The sequence below is a fragment of the Leopardus geoffroyi genome, chromosome B2 (assembly GCF_018350155.1).
Source record: "Leopardus geoffroyi isolate Oge1 chromosome B2, O.geoffroyi_Oge1_pat1.0, whole genome shotgun sequence".
Classification (NCBI taxonomy): domain Eukaryota; kingdom Metazoa; phylum Chordata; class Mammalia; order Carnivora; family Felidae; genus Leopardus; species Leopardus geoffroyi.
Window position 1 is genome coordinate 22,861,554 of NC_059332.1, and position 24,107 is coordinate 22,885,660.

Consider the following 24,107-nt stretch of genomic DNA (forward strand, 5'->3'; position numbering starts at 1 on the left):
ATGAACATACTGGCCCACACATCTTTAAATACCACTATTAAGATATTTATGGGATGAGTAAATTCTGGGTTAAAGAGTGAGTGTATTTTCAATACTGGTACTTATCATGAAAACTGCCTTCCAGAAGAATTATACCTATCTGTACTTCCACAAATATGTAGATGGATAGAACCTGTTATTCAATACATTTGACAGCACTGAGTATTATCAACTTTTAGGATCTTTACCAATCTAACTACTGAAAAAGTGTTAGTCATAATTATTAATTTGTATATTTCTCCAACCATGAGTGAGGCTGAGCACACTTTCCTATGTTTACTAGCAGTCTGTATTTCTTACTCTCACTGACTGACAAGGGCTCTTTCTTACATTAAGAAAAGTGGTCTTTTATCATGGTGTGTCAATTCTCCCTCCCCACCCATCCTCTTGTTATATGTTCTTGATCCACTTGTTGAGAAGTTTTACATTTTTATGTGGATAAATTCATCGCTCTTTTCCTTTATGGCTTCTGAGTTTTCTAGTAGGTTTATTTTTCTAAGAAAGGAAGGAATGATTCTAATTTAACCTGTATAAACCACTGAAAGTAGCTGAAGAGGCTGGCTCTATTACTAACATACAGTGCAACCTTCTGCAAATTACTCATTCTCCAAGAATTTCAATTTCCTCATCTGTAAAATTAGAAACGCCACTACCTTCATGGATGATTGTGAAGACCAAATAAAACAATGTAAGTTGTGACTCAGTGCACTGCACACAGGGATTATAGTAGCCTTGCTTCCCCCAGATTTCAGACATTGCCATCACTTAGCTCCAGGGCGTGAGTGCTAGCTAGTTCAGTGGTGAATTCACATTTCCCTGGGAATCCCAGCACACCGACCAGGAGCTCAGCTCCTGGGTTGCTGTGGTAATGCACGATACATTCTTAGCACGGTTCTTAGAGCACCCTGGGATCTAAAAGCTTTTGATTGGGGCGCCTGGGTGGCGCAGTCGGTTAAGCGTCCGACTTCAGCCAGGTCACGATCTCGCGGTCCGTGAGTTCGAGCCCCGCGTCGGGCTCTGGGCTGATGGCTCAGAGCCTGGAGCCTGTTTCCGATTCTGTGTCTCCCTCTCTCTCTGCCCCTCCCCCCCGTTCATGCTCTGTCTCTCTCTGTCCCAAAAATAAATAAATGTTGAAAAAAAAATTAAAAAAAAAATAAATAAAAGCTTTTGATTATTTTTGGGATCTATGCTCACCAAAATGGCTCAGGGCACACAAATGCCAGTGACGACTGCGGGGGCACAGAAGCCCCAGTGATGACTACACAGTTACACAGCTTTTGAGTAAGAGTGACGTCTTTACCTTACTTTTCATGAGAATGAAGGGAGGAAATTGCTCCAGAGCAAAGAACAGAATTGAAACAAGAAATTAAAAAGTATAAAAACTTACATGGCATTTCCCATTCTCTTCTTTCATTAAAGGAGAATTCATAAGCACCACACAGGTTGACAGTCCTCTTTACAATAGGAAGAGAGACATGTATGTACATCTAATTGACAGTCTATTCTGCACATTCACACTCGGCCTCTTATCTGATTTTATTTATTAGAGCTACATAGATCAAGAAGACCAAATATTTCTTCAGAGAACTCAATTATTTAATAAACTTCTTACTTAAACGAATATCAAATCCCAAGCAATTTTAATTAGAAGGAATTTATTTTTCCTACACACTGTAAGCACTGTAACATCAGGGTTATTCAAGCAAGAAGCAAACCTAGTTGTCATGACCTAATTGTTCAGAGTGGCAGTTGCTCTTTTGGCTCAATTTTAAGTATCTAGGAAATACATGTGTTGGGTATCTATTGTTAACTGAGCACTCAGAGCTACTGTTCTAGTACCAGGCCCACCAACACTGATCTTAGCATCTGCAATAAAAACTCCAGGATTAGGGGCGCCTGGGTGGCGCAGTCGGTTAAGCGTCCGACTTCAGCCAGGTCACGATCTCGCGGTCCGTGAGTTCGAGCCCCGCGTCGGGCTCTGGGCTGATGGCTCAGAGCCTGGAGCCTGTTTCCGATTCTGTGTCTCCCTCTCTCTCTGCCCCTCCCCCGTTCATGCTCTGTCTCTCTCTGTCCCAAAAATAAATAAACGTTGAAAAACTCCAGGATTAGTCACATTCTATAAACACATTTTAGCCAGAGAACTCCATTATTCATTTTTTACAGAAATCTGTGCACGGAATATAGCACCATCATTTTCTCAAAGGTGGCAGCAATGATATCGTCCATGCTACATGTGCTTCCTCCAATGTGACCTTGATAGTTCTTTCTTTGAGAGGTGCAAGCTGTGTTCTCTCCTCTTGAAAACAAATGGATTCTATGACTGTTTCCACTAACAGAGGCCAGCAGAAGTGAGCCTATGTGACTTCTGAGGTTAGGTCACAAAAACAGCTACCATATATAAGGAGTTTAAAGGTCCAGAGATGACAATGGTGAGGAAGCTCAGGCCATCTGGAGAGGGCCAGGTGTTCTCCAGCCCAAATCCCATCAAGTCCTAGCCAAGGCCTGCTGCCAGTCTCGAGGATTCTACCCTGCCATCAAGCCACTCCCAGTCTTTGAACCTTCAAAGGATTACAGCACAGAGACAAGGATTTGTGCACTTAATACAGTCAGTGGCACAAAGTTTTGGGGCAGTTTGTTACACAGCAATAAATAACTAGATCTTTATCCTAGGTTTACTTGAAAACAGGCTATCTTGCAACTGCTGAGGATAAATGATTCCCCAAAGCACTGCAAAACTTCTGCAGGAACAATGTGAACAGATTAGCCACCCTGCCCATTAATATCCTGCTAAACAGCCCTGTGTCGGGAAGCAGTCATTCATCTGTTACTCTCCATGTAAAAGCCAAACGATGGATTCCCCATAAGTCATCAGGCTGCTCTAAGATTAGTGGTGAAGGGGTAAATCTGGAGAGGGTCTTCCAAAATGAAAATAAAATATTTAGACCATCTTGCAAGTTGCTCTTCAGATGCTGCATTTTTCTCTTTCATCGGTTCCAGCTGACAACAGTTGACAGCTGCTTCTGTGGCTGTTTAAGCCGAAAACCATTTATCCTGAGAACATAAAGACGAATGCCAGACTGGATCTGATATATGTAAAAGTAAACTCATAGGATGGTATCGTGTCCAAAGAGCACATTAATAACATTATTATTATTAATATTTATTTTGCAAAGTAGATGAAATATGAATTCTCTGATCCAGGGTATAAAATAAACTCTGGATGGGAAACAGGAAATACAGAATTGATTAACCTGAATTTATAAGGATCCTCACTGCAGGTGGCAAAAAAGTGGGGAAGGTAGAATAAAGAGCTTCATCCCCATGAAACCTGGCATGGTTGGTAGCAATGTGGTAGACCTGGTGACAGTACCACTGACTTGGTGTTTATGACATGTTTAAACAACTGGACCAACATACAAGGCAAGAATGCAAAATAGCCACAGACACATCCCACCCCACATGTTCATATGGCATAAACTCAACATATTGGTATACATACATTTTCACATTAGCATCCATTACAGTAGATTTTGGGGATTATGTTATATATAATTTAGCATTCCCCTGCCTACTGTTGGTTAGCAGTAAACAGATTAAACTTTCTAACCATTAAGCATTATATTTTTTTAAGCCTGCTAGCTTCTGCATGTCTATTTTACTTCCATCTAAGGTTTAAAAAAATCTAATTATCAAGGTAGATTTTGAACGACTTCAGTGCCCAGCTCGGGGTGTGGTGAAGAGTGTTTAGCTAAGCTTTCAATGGAAAGAAGAAAAAAACTTGAGGCCAAAAGAGTTTACATGGCTTGCCAAAGGGCATACCAATGGCTGGTTATTATTTTAAAAGATGAAGCTGAGAATTTTCAACAGCATAAAAGGTTCATGGAAACAAAGCCTGTTATCATCAACAATATGAAACTTGCCTAATTTCTGTGGACATCTTCTGAGCATCCACGACAGCCCAGGAGCTATGCTCGGTGACATAAGACAAACAGAATAACCTCCCTGTTCCTCCCAGTCTTCCTTAGGCAGGCTTCCAGATGCTATAAATTCAGCTCAGGTGTCATTTTCACCATTTTCCAGGGGAGTCCTGAGCTCGTAGAAAGTGATCTTAATATGTACTGAGTGGTGCCATAGGAAGTGTATTCTAAAGTTCTTAAATCTAATTAATAGCATTTAAAAATATAGTCTCTATGCTTCTCTATTCTTAAGAAAACTGAAGAAGGTTTTCACACCTGAAAATATGGGAAAATACTGTCAAGGCAATGAGACTTCTACAGGATGTAAGAGACCCACTATAAGCCTCACCTGGGAAGCCTTTGAAAATGACCTCATGGTGATCCCAAGCATGACCTAGAGAGGCCAGTCCGTGAGCTCCTCTCATCCTCATGTGTGCCACAACCGAAATCTCTGATGCTTTATTCACGACAGGCAGAATCTAAAATGCCCTTTCCAGTCCAGAGAGTCTCTCCAGCTTAAATCGCTCCCCCAAACTAAATTCTCCCTGCTTTCTGTACGGGAGAGTCAGGCTACTGGAAATGTCATTCTTCATGCAGTACTCACACATCAAGGTCAGCTACCTCCAGATTAAAGCTACCCCGTTACAATAGTGGCTTTCAGGATGTCTCAAACAGGCCTGCCTGTTTACCTCTAGTTTTACAATCTGGGCTGCTTGGAAAGGTTGGACAGAAAGTTCTGAAGCCAGCTGTTGGGTGTATAAATCCATATCAGTTCAATACTACGGTCTGGGGCACAGAACTGGAGAGGCTCACAGGAAACCGAGGGGGAACTCAGCTTCTGTACCTGGCTCACAAATAATGAATCTTTTATGCAAAAGCAATTACATATACGAGGAAAAAAAACTTTCCTTGAAATGGCAGAAGTGAAAAAAAACTATTGATTGGTTTTGTCCCCAAACAATAGGATCATTTCCCCTTTGCTTTCAGCCCACATTCTGGATGGCTCTGCCTTGGTCCTCAGCTGGCTGTGAGGTGCCTCCTGAGCTAGCCAGCTCCTGACCTCCAAGGACTGTCCCCCATGCTTCTGCGCACACTTAATGTCATTTGAATTGAGCTCCTCACCGTCATCAGTCTCCGTGAACCCCACAGTGTTTCAGGTGAAGGATTCTGAGTTTCAACACTTCAAGAAGAGAAATTATAAAAGGAAATTGTTCTCTGGCTCTGCTTACTTTTTTTTTATTTGCTTAACATTTCCCCCCTAGCTGGTGAGCGTGCAATTCGAGTGACTTTAGAGCTAAGTTTAAACAGAATACTAGGAGTAAAAGAAACCTGTCTTTTTTGTTTTAAAGTTTTTATTTTCTTGAGAGGGGAGGGGGAGGGGCAGAGAGAGAGAGAGATGGGAGAGAGAGAATCCCAAGCAGGCTCTGCACAGTGTGGAGCCCAGTGAAGGGCTCAATCCCATGAATGATGAGACCATGACCTGAACCAAAATCAAGAGTCAGACGCTTAACTGACTGAGCACCCAGGTGCCCCAAGAAACCTGTCTTATTATTAGAGCCTTTAACAGACGTAATAGAATCAGGCTCCTGTTAGCAAGAAAAACATCTAATGGTTTAGATTAGCTCCCTCAATTGTCCTTTCAAAACCTATTCCACCTCTCCATTCACTGTAGAAGATGCCATCTTGAAGTGACAGGTACTGGGACTTCTCAAGATGCTACTTAAGAGGGAGAAAGTAGTTTGCTGATTAGGACCATTAAGCAGTGCTTGGAGGGGAGAAGTCAGCTTCTTGTTGTGGCTTCTCATTTATATGGCTGGCTTAATCTAGGGTAAGGCTCCTGGAAATGGCCCTTGGAAACAAACACAGGTGGGTCGTGAGAATGAAAAGCAACCAACTACCTCAGTTAGCAAGAGTCCTCAGAGAACAGAATGCAAATTTAATTTTTTACTCAGGGATACATCAGAATATGCTTTTGTTTCACTCTTGAAGCGGATCTTGCTAAGTCATTTGTTTTGAGGACGAGTGCACAGTGTTTGCATGTGATGGGGGTGCAGCAGGTGCTGGGCGACAGGCCAGGGGTGAATCAGTGGGCTTTTTTAAGAGTCAGCAAATCAGGGGCAATCCTCTGTTGACCTGTGCGTTCATGCATGCTCTGGGTCATGATTCTAAACAGGAATGCTAATATATACAAGTGTGTAGGTAACAAGAATGGCACCATTATGTATCTGTATCGGACTTTAGTTTACAAAACTCTGAAAGGCAGATATACAGAAAACTGTAATTCTGAGAAGTGAAATGATGTGTCCTAGATGAAACTTCTGTTTTATAGCAGAGGCAGACCAAACTCAGGTTTCTGGGCTCCTAAGCTGGAAGTCTCTCCATTGGCCCATGAAACCCTTTTCCTACCCTTGAAGATACAGCCATAGAACTCTGGGAATTAGCAGCAGCTTCCAGACTGACCTAGATCAGATCTAAGTAATCTTTTCACTAGGAAATAACAGAAACTGGGGTGCCTGGGTGGCTCAGTTGGTTAAGCATCCGACTTCAGCTCAGGGCATGATCTCATGGTTTATGGGTTCGAGCCCCATGTCAGGCTCTCTGCTGACAGCTCAGAGCCTGGAGCCTGCTTTGGATTCTGTCTTCCTCTCTCTCTGCCCCTCCCCTGCTTGTGCGCTCGCTCTCTCTCTCTCTCTCTCTCTCTCTGTCAAAAATATATAAACATGAAAAAAAAAAAATAACAGACCCTACTGTTCCTCCCTCCTAGCACGTCATCACCATTCGTCTGGTGATTCAATCCTAAACCTAGGAGACATCCTTGTGTCCTGACTCTTCCTCGTGTCCCATGTGCTCTGCCTTCATAACAGGCTTTCCCTCCATGCCTATGCCAGCTTCCCATGCCAAACTTCCTTCACCTTTCACCTGGACTGCTAACCCACTAGCAGCTTGTCCTCTGTTTCTCCTCCACCTGACAGTCCATTCTCTACCCAAGTAGAAACCATGCTAACACTCCTTAAAACTTGCCGTCACACTTAGAAAAGTTTTCGTGTTGTGGCTCACAGAGTTCCAGGCTCACCAGCTTCTCTGACTCACTGCATCTCACAAACATACCAACCTAGTTCCTGTCTCAGGGCCTTTCCCTAACCTTTTCCCTCCACCTCCTCCAGACTTTGCCTGGCTGCTCTTTCACTTCCCTGTTTTCTCAGGGGGATCCTCCCTGACTCTCCTGAAAATAAGCTACTGCTTTCTGCTTCACTGTCTCTGTACTCTACTGTCATTCACCGTACATATCACTACTTGAAATCACACCGCCAATGAACTTATTTCCTGTCCTTCCCAATAGCCCAGAAGCCCCTTGAGGACAGAGCCCTATTGTCCTGGTCCCTGTGTATTGCCCACACCTGAACGGAACCTGGCACCCATCCGCTGAGTGTGTGTGTGAAAGAATAACATGCAGCAGATGGGAGAAAAGCCAAAAGTCCTTGGCTCCCCGAGGACTCAACAGATATATTATAGTCCAGCAGCATAAGCTTTTCCTGGACCCAGTGTGGAAAAGAATGGTATATTAAGGGTACCCTTTATGCAATCAATAGTGCCCACAGTAACATCTACAAAGATGAATTCTACCACACTACCTTACATTTCTTTAGAAACTGCATTACATTAATATATTATATTACATTATACTATACTAATATTATATTATGTTATACTATACCATATTATATTATTAAATATTATAGAACTAAGTTTTAACAATAGACAGGACAGGGCACCTGGGTGGCTCAGTCAGTTGAGTGTCTGACTCGTGATTTCAGCTCAGGTCAAGATCTCACGGTTCATGGGTTCGAACCACACATCGGGCTCTGCGCTGACAGTGCTTAGTCTGCTTGGGATTCTCTCTCTCTCTCTCTGCCCCTCCCCTGCTCTCTCTGTCTCAAAATAAGTAAATATTAAAATAAAAATAGACACGGCTAGCATGGTGTCAGGCATATGGTGGGTGCCCAGTAAACATACATTGCTGAATTTTAAAAATTTCTATCATCTGCCATCAAATTAATTATTTTCATTTCCTCATGTTTCCTCTATCCCTTTCAAAATACAAGTATATACTTTTACATTGTCGTAACCACATATAGGTATTGATTTGTTTCCTATTTTACATTTTTTTAACACTTTTTTGATGTTGCAACCCAGTCTTTGTAATTTTTAACAACTATGTAATATTCCATCAAGGTGCCGTGCTATATAACTCACCTCGCCTCTTTGGGGCATTTGGCCACTGAGTTCACTGAAAGTAAAAACACCACATAAATTGCGGTAGGATCAGAAGTTCAGCAGAACCAAACCCACATTCTGACCAGGGCAGAGAATCAACCCAACTGCATGATGTCTGTCACAGAGCAGCCTAAATTCTCTCTATTGCATCAGTTTATTGGAACAAACTGTAGATTGTCATCAGAAAGCTCCAAATCACTGCACAAATTATTTATGAAAGAATGACTTCAACCATTGGCCAAGTGTAGCCAGACTCAGGAAAAGGCACCAGAGGAGGAAGAGGACGGAAGAGGCAGCAGCTGTAAGGGAGCTGGAAAGACTTTAATACAGGCGCCAGTCAGAGCCTATTTTATTCCTCTGCTCTCTTGAGAAAACAGTCAGCAGTTTGTTAGGGGATGAATCAGTCAGAGTCAGAGGGGGAAGAAAGGGCTTGTATATCTTGAGGATTATTGTTAAAATGCTCGATAAGTGGTTGTAAAGTTATGTGGTTTTCTTCTTTTTCCTCTTTAAACATTTCCCCCTCTTGGTGTATAGGCGAAATAGTCATTGGCAAGAATTTGGGGAACATGGGAAAGTATGAAGAAGAAAGTAAAAATCCCCTGTAGTCCTGTGAGCTGGACTGGCCACTGTGACATGTGTGCTTGTCGTGCTCTCCCTTATGGATACATCAATCTACATAAAAGTAGAATAACAACACCTAGCCTACTCTTTACCTTTAAACCTACTATATTGTGAACCTTTTGTTCAATGTCTCTAACAATTATTTAAAGTAACACAGTGTTGAATATGTGCAAAATAGTTCTTTGTGTTCAGATGAGGAAAGCAGAATCGATTTGTTTCTCCGTGGGTAACATACAGGTTGTTCCCAAATTTTCTTATAAATAATAATGCAGAACTCTTTGAATTCTTCTCAAATGAATTCCTTAGGGCAGTTTTTTTTTATTTTTATTTTGTTTGGTTTTGGTTCTTTTTAAACTGAAGTATAGTTAATACAATGTTACATTAGTTTCAGGTGGATCTATGAGTACCTGCTGAATTTTCTAGAAGAAGTATAATAAAAAGACAACAATCAATCATCTTCCACACCAGCTGTCTGTGGTGATGATGGCAGAAAGACGGGACAGGGAAGTGAACCAGAGAGTAGCTATGTGAGAAATACAGGGAGTACTGCTTTGGTTTTTAACTCTGGTTTACCATAATTCTCATTTACCTCTTTCATTAGGTCTTACCTCTATCGTTGATAGAAATATCTACCCTAAATCCTTCTCTCTGTGACACTGTGGATAAACAATGGTGGGGGATAACTGGACCTGCTAGTGGTTTGGATGACTACATAACCCATGGCTACTTTTACCATTAGAATTACAGTCTTGTTTGCCTGGTTATGAGTCTTCCTGTTGGAAGGGCACCTTTTCTCAAGGTTGTGGACTGAAATACAACTTTGCCTACATTTATGCCATGTCCAAGAGCACGCAAGTGTGCTGACCATGAAGCTGTTTCTCATGACCTCACTCAGTCTCAGCATCTGAGCTACACTGTAATGGTAGCCACTGGACTTGGTTGAAATCAAAATTTCATTAAGTAGCAGAAAGATACAATTGCTGTTAACTTACACCTGGATGCAGCTATTTCCACATTGGGTTTAAAGGTAAAATTCTGCTACAGAGGGAGAAGAACCCTGTAGTTTGGGAAAACACTTTAATCAACTTATTATTATTCATATTATTATTATTATTATCATCAAGAACAGGGAAGGTGAAACAGAGGAAGCTAAACCACTCTAGTAGTTAAGTAAAAGGATATCCACATAGGGGGTTGTAATGAAAGAAACCGATTTGTGGGAGCTTCCTTGGGTCAGGCCAAAGAGATGGGAGTTTAGGGAAGAGCAGGCACTAGGGAGAAGCCAGGAAATAATAAATTTCCTCTAAAGAGACAGCTGCTTCCTGGTGTTACTCCAGAAACAAGACAAGAGATGGCCAGTAAGTGATTCACTGTGGTGACAAATCACTGATTGACTGTCACAACTGTGATGCAGAAATTCAGTTTTAGTTTCCTCTCCATTATTTCCAATCTCTTATAAGTCACTGCACCACTTAGGGTATCCTGAGGACTTTAAAGGAGGTCAGTGATCAATGTCATGAAGCCAACAACCCGAGGAGTGTTGCCAAGACCGTAGGGATGCTGGAGAAAAGGGCCAGAAACAAGAGCTAGAGGAGGGCATGATTATCCCCATGAGATCTGCAGAAACTCCACAGGGCATGATGGTTGCATACAGCTGAATATTTTTGTTTGGATTTTAAAGGAAAGGGTAAGAGAAGGCTTGCGACCCGAGGGCATATTTGGTTATAACCAGAGGCTGGTGATCACTCATTTTGAGGACCTAGTTTTAATGTCTTGCAGATATGGTCTCTAAAGATATAGAGGATATCAACCCTAAGAAAGTATAGCCTGAAGGAAATGTTAGAAAGTAAAAGGCTTGCTTTCTCCTCTTTGTTTTCTGGCTTTCAACAGAAGGTCAGGTGCAGCATATCATCCTTCACCAGCAAGAAAATCCGAGACAATTTCCTAAGGACAGGCCTCTGGCAGGATGTTCCTGGAGCTTAGTTTACTATTCCAACCACAGATCAATGTGTTTTAGACATTCCTTCTGATCCAAGGGGCACCACTTTTGGGTCAAGACAAGATTGCAGGCTAATTCATTAGGATATCAGAGAGACAATGGACAAAATTCAAGAAAACACACAGCAGATACCTTTGCATCCTGTCCTCTGCTAGAACTTTCAGGGGAGTCCTTGGGAAATTTAGAGGGCTCACTCTAAAACTTTGAGGAATGAGGGGCTGAAAACTGAAAATGAATTATTTAAAATATCCTCTTTGTAATTCACAGACTTTAATGTGCACATATCAGGATACATTCCTCCTAGTTTACATATCACCTAGCTAAGGTAGACCCTTCTTTGGCATTTCTAGAGGATGTAGGAATGAGACGTGTTTGGGGCTCCAGAGGCTATCAGACAGCAGAAACAGTGCCCAAGAAGCCCTCGAGCTACTAAAGGATGGCTGGGTATGAAATGAGGTGAATCTCCTCCCTCGAACATTATTTATTTAGATATTAAGAGGCTATCTCCAGTGGTGGCTCAGGGCACACAATCTATAGCATAGATTGTAAGTATAAGTGTCTTCTCTGATGTGGATTTAGTACCTTTAAGGGACATAAGTCCTAGGTGGCTGACCCCTGCCAGCAGTTACCTTACTATAGGATGGGCTTCTATTGGGTTGTGAGAACCTTCTCAAGGCATCAGTCTCAGCTTTTCTAGATCCCTTACCTGCCCCCAAGTCTACAAAGGATGGTGACCTTCAAGAATTGATGGAAGTGTTCTTGGGGCACCTGGGTGGCTCAGTTGATTGTCTGACTTTGGCTCAGGTTATGATCTTGTGGTATGTGGGCTTGAGCCCTGCCTTGGTCTCTGTGCTGACAGCTCAGAGCCTGGAGCCTACTTTGGATTCTGTGTCTCACTCTCTCTTTCTGCACCTTCCCAGCTCATGCTCTGTATCTCTCTCTCTCAAAAATAAACATTAAATTTTTTTAAAGAATTGATGGAAGTATTCTTTAAACCATATACATCTACCATATCTACAAAATAGTTTCTTTCTGTTGGTAAGTAATCTATCTTAGATCTCCAAGAAATTGAGTTGGGTATGTAAGACAGGTGTCAGAGGCACACTTAGGGACTGTTTCTTTGAGGAAAAGAGTTTTGATACCCAGTTTGTCAATTTTTATTCAACTTGTCTGAAAGGATATTGTCAACTTCCCTCATGAAATTTCTCTTGTAGAGTTCCCCATTTAACCCATTGCCACTCTTGTTCTCCCTTTTGTTCAGCCCAAGCCCTAGAGGCATCGACCACTTATTTTTCTTACTTCTACCTCTATGTATTTCACATCCATCCATTGTTTGCAATTTTCATTATTATCAGTTGAACCCATATTCTCATTGGTGTCCCTTGAATGAACTGTTTGCTTGACAGACTGATTCATTCACTCATTCATTCTACACCCATTTTCTAAGTGCCTCTTTTGTGTTGGGCACAAGATAGAATTCCTGCCTTCAGGAATTTCACCACCAAGTGGATGAAACAGACACGTATGTGGACATTTCAAACAAGTGCAAAGCAAAACCAGAAGTGTTAGAAATGTATATACACACTCAGGGCACCTGATGGCTCAGTCGGTTAAGCATCCAACTCTTGCTTTTGGCTCTGGTCATGATCTCGCAGTTTGTGAGTTCAAGCTCGACACTGGGCTCTGCGCTGACAGTGCAGAGCCTGCTTGGGATTCTCTGTCTCCTGCTCTCTGTCCCTCCCCAACTTGCTCTCTATCTCTCTCTCAAAACAAATAAATAAATAAACATTAAAAAAAAAAGAATACACAATCATACACAAGCACATGGGAGAAGGAACAATGACCCTGGGCTTTGGCGACAGTCCCTTGCTTGTCCCTCTTCCAGGGGTGGGTGCCTACTCTTCTCTGTCCTACTCACTGAAGCCAGGTTAATTTCCCAAAGCAGTGTTGCGAGGCAATATTCCTAACAGGGATTCATCTAGCACCTGCAGGACTTCCTCACATACACATGGACTGATTATCAAAGGCACCTGCCTGTGTCTTTTTGCTGTGGCTCTAATTGTTAGAAAGTCTTTGGAATATATCACCTAACTGCTCTGTTGTTAGAGAATTCTGGCTAATGGAATTTTACTATGTTGGCCCATTGCCAAGTTCTTAACAGATACTATGGTGTAAAGGGGCAAAGGTGGGAAGAAAGAACTTGTTGAAAGGGAGTTAGAAGAAGGAAATATAAGAAAGCTGAACACAAATGTTAGCTACTTTATGACTGTCTTACGGACCAGTCCTTTTTAGTTATGGTGACTTTGATTATCAGCGTTTGCACCATGTTCATAAAAAAAAAAAAAAGATACATGGTTTGATAAGAGTATCTTTTGATTCACAAATATAAATTATATGAAATTAATCATCTTCGGTTATGCATTTCAAATGTTTTTTTAACTAAAAGAATATCCGCTCATGAAACTAATGAGCAACAATCTCGACGTGTGGGCACTTTAAATATACATATGCCTCTGAATTTGAGATAGATTTTTAAAGATCTATTTTGGTCACTGTTAAAGTAAAGCAGGGCAAAGTAATTCTTTCCAACAGTAATAACCACCTCTTGGTTGTTCCAGGAATGACTATGCTCTGTGGATTTCTCAAATGGAATTTTCTTTGTACTAGGCAAATATTGAGACAACATTTAAGTTGGCTCGAGTCTGTCTATATTGACTTCAGGAAGCAGCAAATATCATGGGACAATACAAGGGTGAGAGAGGGAATCTTGCAGTCATTACCACCAAGGCAAGATGAAGCATACATTCACAGAAAGTTGACCATAAGGATTTTCTCTCACTAATATAGTATAAAAGCACAGACTAAGTCCTATTAAGTTTGGGAGAGTTTAATAGATATAAACAAAATGAGACTTTTGCATGCAGAAATATGGCTCCATCTACAATTTTCTAAACTGCTTTGATCTTTGTATAAAATCCTATTTGAATCATTTAATGTATTATCACAAGGCACATGGCATACATCCTACCTTAATGTGACACCATAAATGTCCTTATGGCTAGCTGTGCTCCCTGAATCCTTTTATGAGGATGTTATTGAGAATTTAAGCAGATCCTAAACTAGGACACCAGATTCATGTGCAATAAAATATACTGTTAGTCTCATGATTTAAAAATGGAAGATTATATAAATGCGTATTTCTGGATATATAGCTGGCCTAATGTGTATGATATTACATTTGTATTTAACAAATGCAAAGTCCAGTTGAATTAATGAGGGCCTAATAGGAGAATGAAGGAGAGAAAAAGACGAATCAAATAAAGAACTCATCAATAATAGACGAGTATAGACACCCCTCATTCAACTAATGTTCCATTCAAGTGACTTTCCTTGATTAGTGAGGCTAGCATCTTTACGTATCATTTAGGAAATCTTCCTACATACTTAAATGGAGTGTGTTAATTAAACTTTTCTGTAGCAAACTTCAGTCAGGTTGTTTGGACTGCTTTTATTAGTTTTATATGAGCCTAACCAAATTGAATAGACTTTATTTTAATTTATACTTTAAATGCCTTCTTCATTCAATAAAAAAAAGTGAAATTTCCCTTAGGTGGGAGAAAAAGGATGATTTTTGCCATAGTTTCAATGTAGCATATGCCACAATTATCATCAAGATGTTGTTCAATATGTGGAGAAGGTGATTAAGAAAACACGTTCTGTGACACAGAAAAGAAAATGAAATTTAACTTCCTGCCGGATATGTTAACCAATGGAAAACACAAGGAAAACAATGTTCTTCTGTAGGGTATTTATGTATTTGTCCTGGTTTGTGTTCTTTATCTGTAAACTGATAAGAACAGATACTATACTTGATCTTAGTCACAAGGCCGAAAAGTGACTGTGTTCTTTATCTCTAACCTGTTCACTCTGTTTTGGTGAAGATTAGCTCTTCTTGTAATGTTTTCTAATTTTCTAAGTTACTCTTTCTAATGTTTCTAAGTTACTCTTGTAAAATAAACGAAACTTGGAAGCACAACTCCAAAATCAAGATATACTGTTTAATTACCAGGTGATGTTCTTACTACACTCCCCCTATGACTTACCCTAATTTAATAGGTCTCTTCAACATTATAGGTGGTACAAGTGGAATGGCAGGTGACATATTTTGTGACTAAATAGTTACTGTAGACAATATTATACAGATAACAAGACACATGCACACAGGTTGCATATGGCTTTATGACTTCAGCAATTCTGCTAGGTTTTCAATGAAAAGGAGTATATTTTCTCTTTTTCCTAGAATCTCATGTCATTCCTCTCCAGAACCTCTTCTTTTGAAGAGAGCCATGTAGACTGGGGACACATGGTGACTAAATCCTTGTGCTGAGAACACATGTGCCATTACCAGTTACTTATTATCCACTACATGTCATCTATCTAGTCATCCACCCATCTACCTACCTACCTACCTACCTACCAATCTATGTGTTTGTCTGCAAACGTGCTATAGTTTTTACTGACTCAATAGGTGAATATATGCAAGCTTATCCATACCTTCTTCACCAAATATTTATTGACCATGTTGTGCCAGATACTGTGCTTTTTATTTCGTTTCTCCCTAAAAAAATGCAGATTAGAAAATATTTTAGTTACCCATAATAATTGGGAAATATTAGGTAAAAAGTACAGAATAGAAGTAGTAAAAAGAAAACTAAGCTCTGGCCTTAGCCCTGCCACTACCCACTTCTTGGGACTTTGGGCATTTCCCTCTGACTGTGTTGGTCTTAACTTTTTCATTTGTATAATGAAGGAACAGGACCAGACAATCTTTAAAAAATCTCCCTGAGTACAAAATGTCAGAGTTCCAAATATGGAAGTATTTTATACTTTATAACGTTGAAAACGGGCTAAAATAGTGCTTCTCCCAGAAGAACAACGACATTGATCTTATTTAGGTTACAAGCATTCCAATGTGAGAAAAAGGCAAATATCGTGCTTCTAACCCCTGCTTAAGAATCTGAGCCCAGGCAAAAAGAAATTGGACATTCACAGAACTGTTGAACAAAACAAGTATGAATGACTAAACATTTCATAAATTTCACGTGCCATAAGATATAATAGTCAAATCAGTACCCCTTGTCTATAGTTGCTCGGTAAGTGGAGGATGAGGATAGAAATAAGATTTCCCAGCCTCTCTATTGCTTCAGGGTATTTGAACATCCTCCAGGGGCCAAGCATCAGTGTCCCCTGTAGTTGGGCCAATTGGAACTAACATCTGACCATCAGGGTCTTCTCTTAATCCAGTTATCAAACACAAAAGGAAGTGGCCTTTAGGAGAATATTTACAAATGGAGAAAGTTTGGGCTGTTACCAGTTTGGGCCAATAGATACAAAGAATATAAGTGGTGTGAATCTGTCAACATGCAACAATTTCTCTGATTTGTGACACCGGCTTTCCCATTTCTTTCTTTTATTTATTTTTTTTTTTTGAAGAGTATGCACTAACTGAAAATAGTCATTTTTAAAATGCCAAAAAAAAAAAAAAAAAAAAAGAGGACAAACAGTTTCTAAGTCAGTGCTGGAATATAATATATACATGAATCTTTGGCTGGGCCAAAAAACTTGGCAAGTCTTCAACATTTTGGTTAGCATTTGGTTGACTTAAAAAGTTATATGGTTAATTCATATAAATTATATAAAAATGAAGATAAATAAATATGTAAGCAAAATTAAAGGATATTATAATCCTACCATCCAGACACAAGCAGTTGACATCTTGTATAGTCTTCTAGTCTTCTGCAATGTATACACACATTATACATATTATGTCTGTATTTATATTCATCTATAAATCCATGCCATCCTGCAGGCATATCTAGGTGTCCAAAGAGCTCTGGAGATGACGATGTTAGCACACCTGTGTGTACATCTGTGTCCTAAGGCACCCCATTTGGGAAGCTTTGCTCTACACTCTCCATAAATTTGACTGTCTGAAACCAGCATCGTCAGCACTGCAGCGAAGCAGTAGCTTGATTTCTTGGAAAGCACCCACGGTTCTTATATCTGCCCCTCACTTCAAAAGAGCTGGCACAAGTCCAGTTAGCATAAATTTGGCTAAATTCTACACCAGTGTTGGACAGCACAGAATTCTTTACTGTCCAAGTCCCACTTTTAGAATAAAGCCATTGTTGAGGCACCTGGGTGGCTCAGTCAGTTAAGCGTCCGACTTCAGCTCAGGTCATGATCTCGCACTCCGTGAGTTCGAGCCCCACGTTGGGTTCTGTGCTGACAGCTTGGAGCCTGGAGCCTGCTTCTGATTCTGTGTCTTCCTCCTCTCTCTCTGCCCTTCCCCTGCTGATGCTCTGTCTCTCTCACTCTCAAAAAATGAATAAATGTTAAAAAAAATTTTTTTAAATAAAGCCATTGTAACTGTGTCCTTACTGACATGTCTCTCCTCTCCCTCCTCTGGACATTGCACAAGGGTGGACGGGCCCAAATCTGTGTCCTGAGATGGGCATGGAGAAATGGTGTGCTGAGTCCTGAGCACAGAGGGAGGCAAGCAGATTCTATAGGTACTACCCGTGCACTTCAGTTCCTCAAGCATGACTGACCTCATGCCAGGCACCATGCACGAGCACAAGATGAGGCTTTCGCCCTCAATGTACAAAGCTGGTTTGAAGCACACACATATATTGTGTACTTCCCACAAGTACAAGCTTGCTGCTGTCACTGGTTTATGTTTCCTCAAGTTCCTTTAGGGTAGGGACACATCTATTCAGTCTATTTTGTCTCTTCTCAATGGGAAGCACAGTTTGGGGCACAAAGAAGGTGCTGGAACACTTGGCTGGTAGACTTAGTATTGAGCTGCAGTGGTAGATGTGATAAACTTCCTGCCCAGTTATAGTCTCCATAGGTCTTTAGTTATGCTAATTACCCATGTTTTGCCCTAACTGGCTAGGGATTCTGTACGTCACAGCGGGAGGGCACAGAGGGTGCATTCATGGCAGTGGCTTGTGTCATCCCATTACTATCACCATGCAAAGGTGTTTCTACTCCAAAGGCAAAACACGGTGTTGCCAAATTCCAAAAACAGAAAGGAACACATGTCGTCAGTGGCAACCAAACTTCGTTTCTGTCATGAATCACTGTGGCCTCATTCTGACAGGTCCAGTTGCAACCTAGCCCTGGATCACACCAAGTAGTGACTCAGCTACATTGAGACTTCAGATGCTATTTTTAAGAGGGGGGGGGGGGTAGGGGAAGTACAGAGAAGCTATATTATGTTTTCCTGAATTTTAATAGCCTAAACTAAATCTTTAGGAAAAGTTAACTGCCCCCAAAATTATGTAACTTATACAGTTTACTTTTTATATCATAGTTTGCCCATTGAAGTCACAAATCATTCTCATGACCAAAATTGATCTGATCAAAATGGAAGAGGGAAGTTTTCAGAAGAGTCTGGGTCCAAGGAAAGCAACTGTGGTGCACAGTGGAAAGAACGCCAGCCTGAGAGTCAGAAAGCCTGGCCTTGGTACGCTTAGTAGTGACATTTGGAATGACCGGTTAGTGAGGCTGGGCCAGGTGTGCTGGGGGGAGTCTTGGGGACTGCGAGTGTGGGTGAGTGTGGTCTGCCCTGCTGGCTTTGTACTTTGGATCTGGTGAAGGAGACTGTCCTGACCCCAGTGAACCTGCCTGAGACTCCACATACTTCGATGCTGTCTTTGTGCTCTTATCTTCCCACTGAAGGGGCTCTGCTGTTTCCTAACTCTCACATAGCCACCTACTGACTCCTGTGTTCATCCACTCATCCTTCTCTGGAGTTTCTCCAAATGCCACCTTCTCTTGAGTGATCAGAACAGCATACATGTTTCCAAAGTAGATACATGATATTTTTGTTGAAAACTAGGACAGTGTTTTCCTCAAATCCTCATTCCTCACGATGATTGGAATTTTGTTTCCTCTCCTGGCACCGTCCCTATCTTCAAGGGAACAGCCCACCTACAGTGAGTCTTAACTTTAATTCTTGGACAAAAGTGGAAGGCTCATAGGTGTTCACCTCTCCACACTCGTGTGGTTTCTCCTGTGCATGTCCCCTCACCGCTGTTGGTAGAGTAAGCCATCTAGCTTCGGAGATCTCTCGTGACACAAATTCTACTCTAAAAAGTGTTCCTTTGATGGAAACATTTTTAAAAGGTAAATGACCCTCTGTAAACATGTTTTTGGTTCTTTGAGGAAGTCCTTCTTTTCTATTTTTTTCCAGAGTAAACACTCTTTCAGGTTGGAAGGCCTAGGGAGAAATAATACCCAAACTGGCCCTATGACTCTGAGAGGAAGCGGTTAATGAAAGGAGGGGGCTAATAATCTACAGAGAAATCTGTTATCACAATGATGCTGGATATAAGGATTCTTTCTGGAACTTCAGGAAGTTCCGAATAGAAACAGAGAACTGCACAGAACCCCAGTTTAATGCTGAGATTTCCTGTTGCCACACCACACAATTCAATGCCTGAACAGCTCATTAACCAACCACTTTGAGCAACAAAGCTGTCCAACTCTGGGGACAGGAAGAGCGGAGACAGAGTGGGAGTAGCTCCTACGTCATGTTCTGAAAGCTCAGTCGTGGAGCCTCATTTTTTCTTTCTGAGGAACTCATGGACGCTGAAACTTCCTCCTCCTCAGCTGTTGGCCAGCAGCAGGCCCTAAATTAGTTAAATTTAACTATAATAAACATGCTGCAAATGAATTATATTTAACTCTAACAGCCACCTCAGGATTTGTCTCGAGATGGAATAATTTTAGCTTATGCCACCATACGTCCCCTAACTAAGGCAGAAAGTAATTACCTAAGCATTTACCATAACAAGTTCACTGACACTCACTATTTATTATAGTGTGTGAACATTCGAGTCTTTTGTATAGTCAGGCATAGACTATAGGCTGCTGAATGTGTAGTCTCGGATGGACGCAATAGGGACACCAAAAATAAAAATGTTTCAGGCAAATATAAATCCGGTAGAACCACCTAACTTCATCTTCATTAACAATTAGTAATAATTTTGGAGAGTCCCAGTTGAAACTTTTATATTGTCAGTAGAACAGGGCCAGCTAAGAAATTGAACACTGTAGGTCAGATGATAAGCTTTTTGAGAGAAAAGGTACATGGAAACACTTATAAAGTGTGTTTATTTAAAAACAACAACAACAACATAAAATTGGGCTTCAGTGCTATGCATGCTAATGAGAAATCATGTTTATCTATCCATTAAAGCAGGATCTTACTCAGTAGCATTTGATTAGGGGAACAGTCTGTGTTTCTCAAAGTACCTACAAGTAATAACAACTTAAACTGCCATTCCTCATAAAATATTCTGATATTCTATACTTCATTTGTTCTGAATAATCTCCCCATTTGAAAAATTCTCACTTATTCACTCATCCCTTGTGCATTTATTATGCATCAGTTGTGGGCTGAGTACTATAAATGTAAAGAACAATAAGACATGGTCTCTGCTTTCTAGAAGCTAAGAGCTGAGTAGGAGACACAGCCCTGTAAACAGATGACTTCCTGCAGTGTGATATCTGCAATGATTAGTGAGGTATACTGCCTGTTCAATGAAAGTTAATTTGTTTGGTATTGATTTATGGGATTCAAGAAGGAGAACCTAACTATGACTTGACGAATAGCCAAACTGCCTGGGGCTGGCCCTGGCCACTGCACACCCTTTGTATACATGTGCCTTTAGGGCAGAATCACCCATATTTAAGTGCATATGTCATTAACATGCTACATTTAATTGGTATATGTGATCTGTGAAGCTTCATGTTTTCACTTCTTGCCTTAAAGAGGCTTACAAGAGAAAATATGTAATAAAAAAAACGTTTAGATATGAATGAAAATGAAGAATAAATATGAGGGGTGGTATGTTCTTGACGCCTTTTCAAGCCAGACTCATTTCAGCCCACTCCCTCCCTGTTCCCCTCCAGAGGCCATGAGCCATATGAGCAAATACAAAGAGAGACGTGCAGGTGTGGGTTGAGAATGAGGTACAAGGGTGCTTTGGCCAACTCAGACCCTCTTGTCCTTCACCAGCTCTGGACTGGGGTGCTGGGTGTTGTTGAAGCTGACAAGGTGCTAGCCCAGCATCCCCTCTGTTAGGCTGCCTTCTCAGCTGATTCTCTCAAGAGCCCACAGGGGGCAGGAGAGGCTCATAGGGCAGGATTCAGCAAGTCCAGACTTGTGGCTGAAATCCATCTAGTGGCACCTCTCTCCTGACAGAACAGTGTGGGGAGGGGAAATTTCAGGAAGAGTAGGCCTGCAGAGATCAGGAAAGAGGGCAATGCAAACAGCAAGCTCTGAAGGCTTCTGTGTGGAGCCGGATGACCTTCACCCCCAGCCCTGAGCCTCTTCCCCACCAGAGTGAAAGGGAAAGTGGTGAGTAACATAATTCTTAAGATTAAATTTACCTGCACCTTAAGGCAAGCCAGGTTTTTCTTGGCAGTTAACTCTTAAGACATTTCTCACAGAAGGTTTTATAGAGGGGGTGCTGAAGGATAATAATGGATAAGATCCTCAGCAATCTTCCTGTTGGACATTCGGTAACACATTGCATATGGCTGTTTCTTACAGGACCTGATGATGAACGCCGAGTACAAGCTGCTCAAGCTTCTCTCCGTGAAGGCCCGAATAACGATGTGGACACGGTGTATAAAATGATTCCCACAGCAGGATGGGAATTAACATTTGTTTGTTTGTTTCAGGTATGCGCTAGGTACTCCAGATTTATTATTTAAACACAACTCTCTTGAAAACACTACCCAGTAAGTATTACTATCCTCATTTTTACAAGTGAGCATACGGAGACCCAGAGAAGTTAAGTAACTTGATCAAGGCATACAGCAACCAAAAGGTAAAACCAGGATTCCAGCTTGGATATGTCTTCAAAGCCACACCTTTTTGCTTCAGGTGTTTCTAAATAATATTCTTTATAATATATTTATATAAATATATATATTTATAATATTCTTTTTGAAATGTTTTGCCTGAATCAAGCTGTAAAAACCACCTAAAAATCAATTCATTTAGTTAGGTTTTAGGGGTTCTTTTCCCACTGATTTCTCTGATGATCTGACCAAAATGATCAATTGGCTGGCTATTTCACTGTCATACAGACATTTGGGTAAGTCAGTCCCACACTTAAACTGGTGCAATATCATTTATATTAGCTGTCGCTGTCCAGCAGTACAAGAGCAAACATAAATATTTGCTAATGTGGCTGCGTATAAAAGACAAATAAAACTCACATTATATACAAGTCACCCCCATTTATAAGTAAAATTCAACATAACTGAAGCTACTGAACCCTACATCATCCCTTGGGGGAAAAAGCCATATTTAAAAACTTCTCATCTGTTTTCAGACCAACTATTTATTGTCAGCGTACAGAGACTTCTGAAGGAGTCGAGCTGAGGAACAGCTGAGAGAAACTCTCTGATGACGGGCATGAAAGCAGTGTGTGCCAGGAAACAATAAAGCAGGGGGTTGGAGACAAAACTCAGCAGCTCAGGAAGCACACACACCACAGGCATAATTTCTCATCAATGTCAGAAAGTGCTTCTCCTGCTCTAAGAGGTGGTCACCAGCAGCCAACACAGTTTAAGAAGAGAGAGCATCTGTCTTCATCAACCCACTCAAGGTGTGTTTACCTACTAGAAACTCAGAGAAAAAGAAATGTAAACTAACTAAATGTGGTTGATGTCTTCACCTCTCTTTGCTCTGTCTCCATTTCTCCATTTGCAAACTAAGAGCTTTGAACAGAGCTAAGGGCTCATCTGGGTCTGACATTCTATAATTCTATGAATTCAGCCACTGGCTCTATGACTGGTATTGATTTTTTTTAAGGGGCTATCTTTAATATCAAATGATACTTCTTTTTTCTCCCCAGATTTTGGTTTTGTTGGTCATGATCTTAATCACATTTTGATCATTTTGTCTATTTTTGTATCTCTAGTGTCTAGCACTGCATATGCACGGTACATGGCAAATCTTCATCATGCACTAAATATTGATTAAATTTTTGTCTCTCCTTTCAACTGGCAAGCCTCCTGGAGCTCCCGGTGCTGAACAGGAGAAGACTCAATACGGTTCTTGCACAATGAGGCTGGCTGCCCTCTTGTTATCAAGAGTCACTCATGGAGCATCTAGATTGGCACCTCTTCCAATTCAAAGCACATTCTGGGACCTGCAGTGGCTGTTAATCAGCAAGTGTTTACTGAGCTTGCTTTAATGTGCTTTGCTCCCTCTCTCTCAAAAAAAAAAAAAAAAAAAAATGGTGCCCCTTACTTCTGTTTCTTTTAGGTAAGAAATAAATATTCTAAGTTAGTTGAGGGAGTTGGATTTTTCTTTGTATAGTTCACCACTCCTACTTCAGGGCATTACACATAGGAGGAACTCAATATTTTGGGGTTAACAGAGTTCAGTGATTTAATAAACACCACAGTCTTTTCAAGCACAGTACCCTAGATCTTCTATGGCTAGGAACCCTCCTTTCCTACTTCTGGATCCTACCGTGGGGCTAGATGCACCTCCCCTTTTTAGGTCTCTTCAATGTCAACGCCTCTACAATTATAGCCACCTCTTTTCCCTCATGATACTCTTGCCAGATCACCAACTCGTTCTATTCAGAAGAGTGCAATTGCCGTAAAGAGAAAGCAGGAGGCTCTCACCTTCTGCTGCGATGTCACCCTGTAGCTGGCTTGTGGCTAGCTTTTGGTTTACCCACTTGAATTCTGCCAGGGTCTGTTTTGTGAAAGAATTAAAAAGGCAATACTATGTAGTTAAACTTCAAAGGAAATAGTTAAAAGAAAGAAGCACAATTTCCATTATCTTTCCAAATGGCTAAACGCATTTCAGCCCCTTATGTTTCCAAAAACTGTTTATAATGTACTTTTCTCTATTCTAGGTCACTGAAATGCCTGCCCTGGGCTATGTGTTTCTGGCTCAGACATCCTCATATGAGGGGAAAATGAATACAATAGAAACATAAAGCATACAGCCTTATTATCAAGCAGATATAAACCACCTCATATACACACACCCATGCCTCTGTGTCTCCTTGACATTCTCATCTCAAATCCCTCAGGAGTGTGTGAGTACTAAATCTCCAAGAAATTCTTTCTGTTTTGAAGACAAGCTGCATTATGGCCCCAGCATGCCTGTC

At 41.0% G+C, this 24,107-nt stretch overlaps 1 protein-coding gene and 1 long non-coding RNA gene across 36 annotated transcripts in view; one reads left to right on the top strand and one right to left on the bottom strand.

The window, feature by feature from the left end:
• FARS2 (phenylalanyl-tRNA synthetase 2, mitochondrial) overlaps window positions 1-24,107 on the bottom strand; it is a 623,580-nt gene that overhangs the window by 160,869 nt on the left and 438,604 nt on the right. Inside the window, exon 9 of one of the 35 annotated variants that reach the window (XM_045497528.1) lies at window positions 2,158-3,090. The exons of the other annotated variants lie outside the window; for them this stretch is intronic. Within the exon in view, the coding sequence (XP_045353484.1) occupies window positions 3,024-3,090 (67 nt within the window). The 3' untranslated portion in view covers window positions 2,158-3,023. Of the gene's footprint in view, window positions 1-2,157; window positions 3,091-24,107 lie in introns of those variants that run through there. 35 annotated transcript variants of the gene reach the window in all.
• On the top strand, window positions 21,188-23,857 carry LOC123608083. Its single transcript, XR_006717081.1, has 3 exons — window positions 21,188-21,322; window positions 21,518-21,648; window positions 22,308-23,857. It is a non-coding gene; the product is annotated as an uncharacterized LOC123608083 (long non-coding RNA).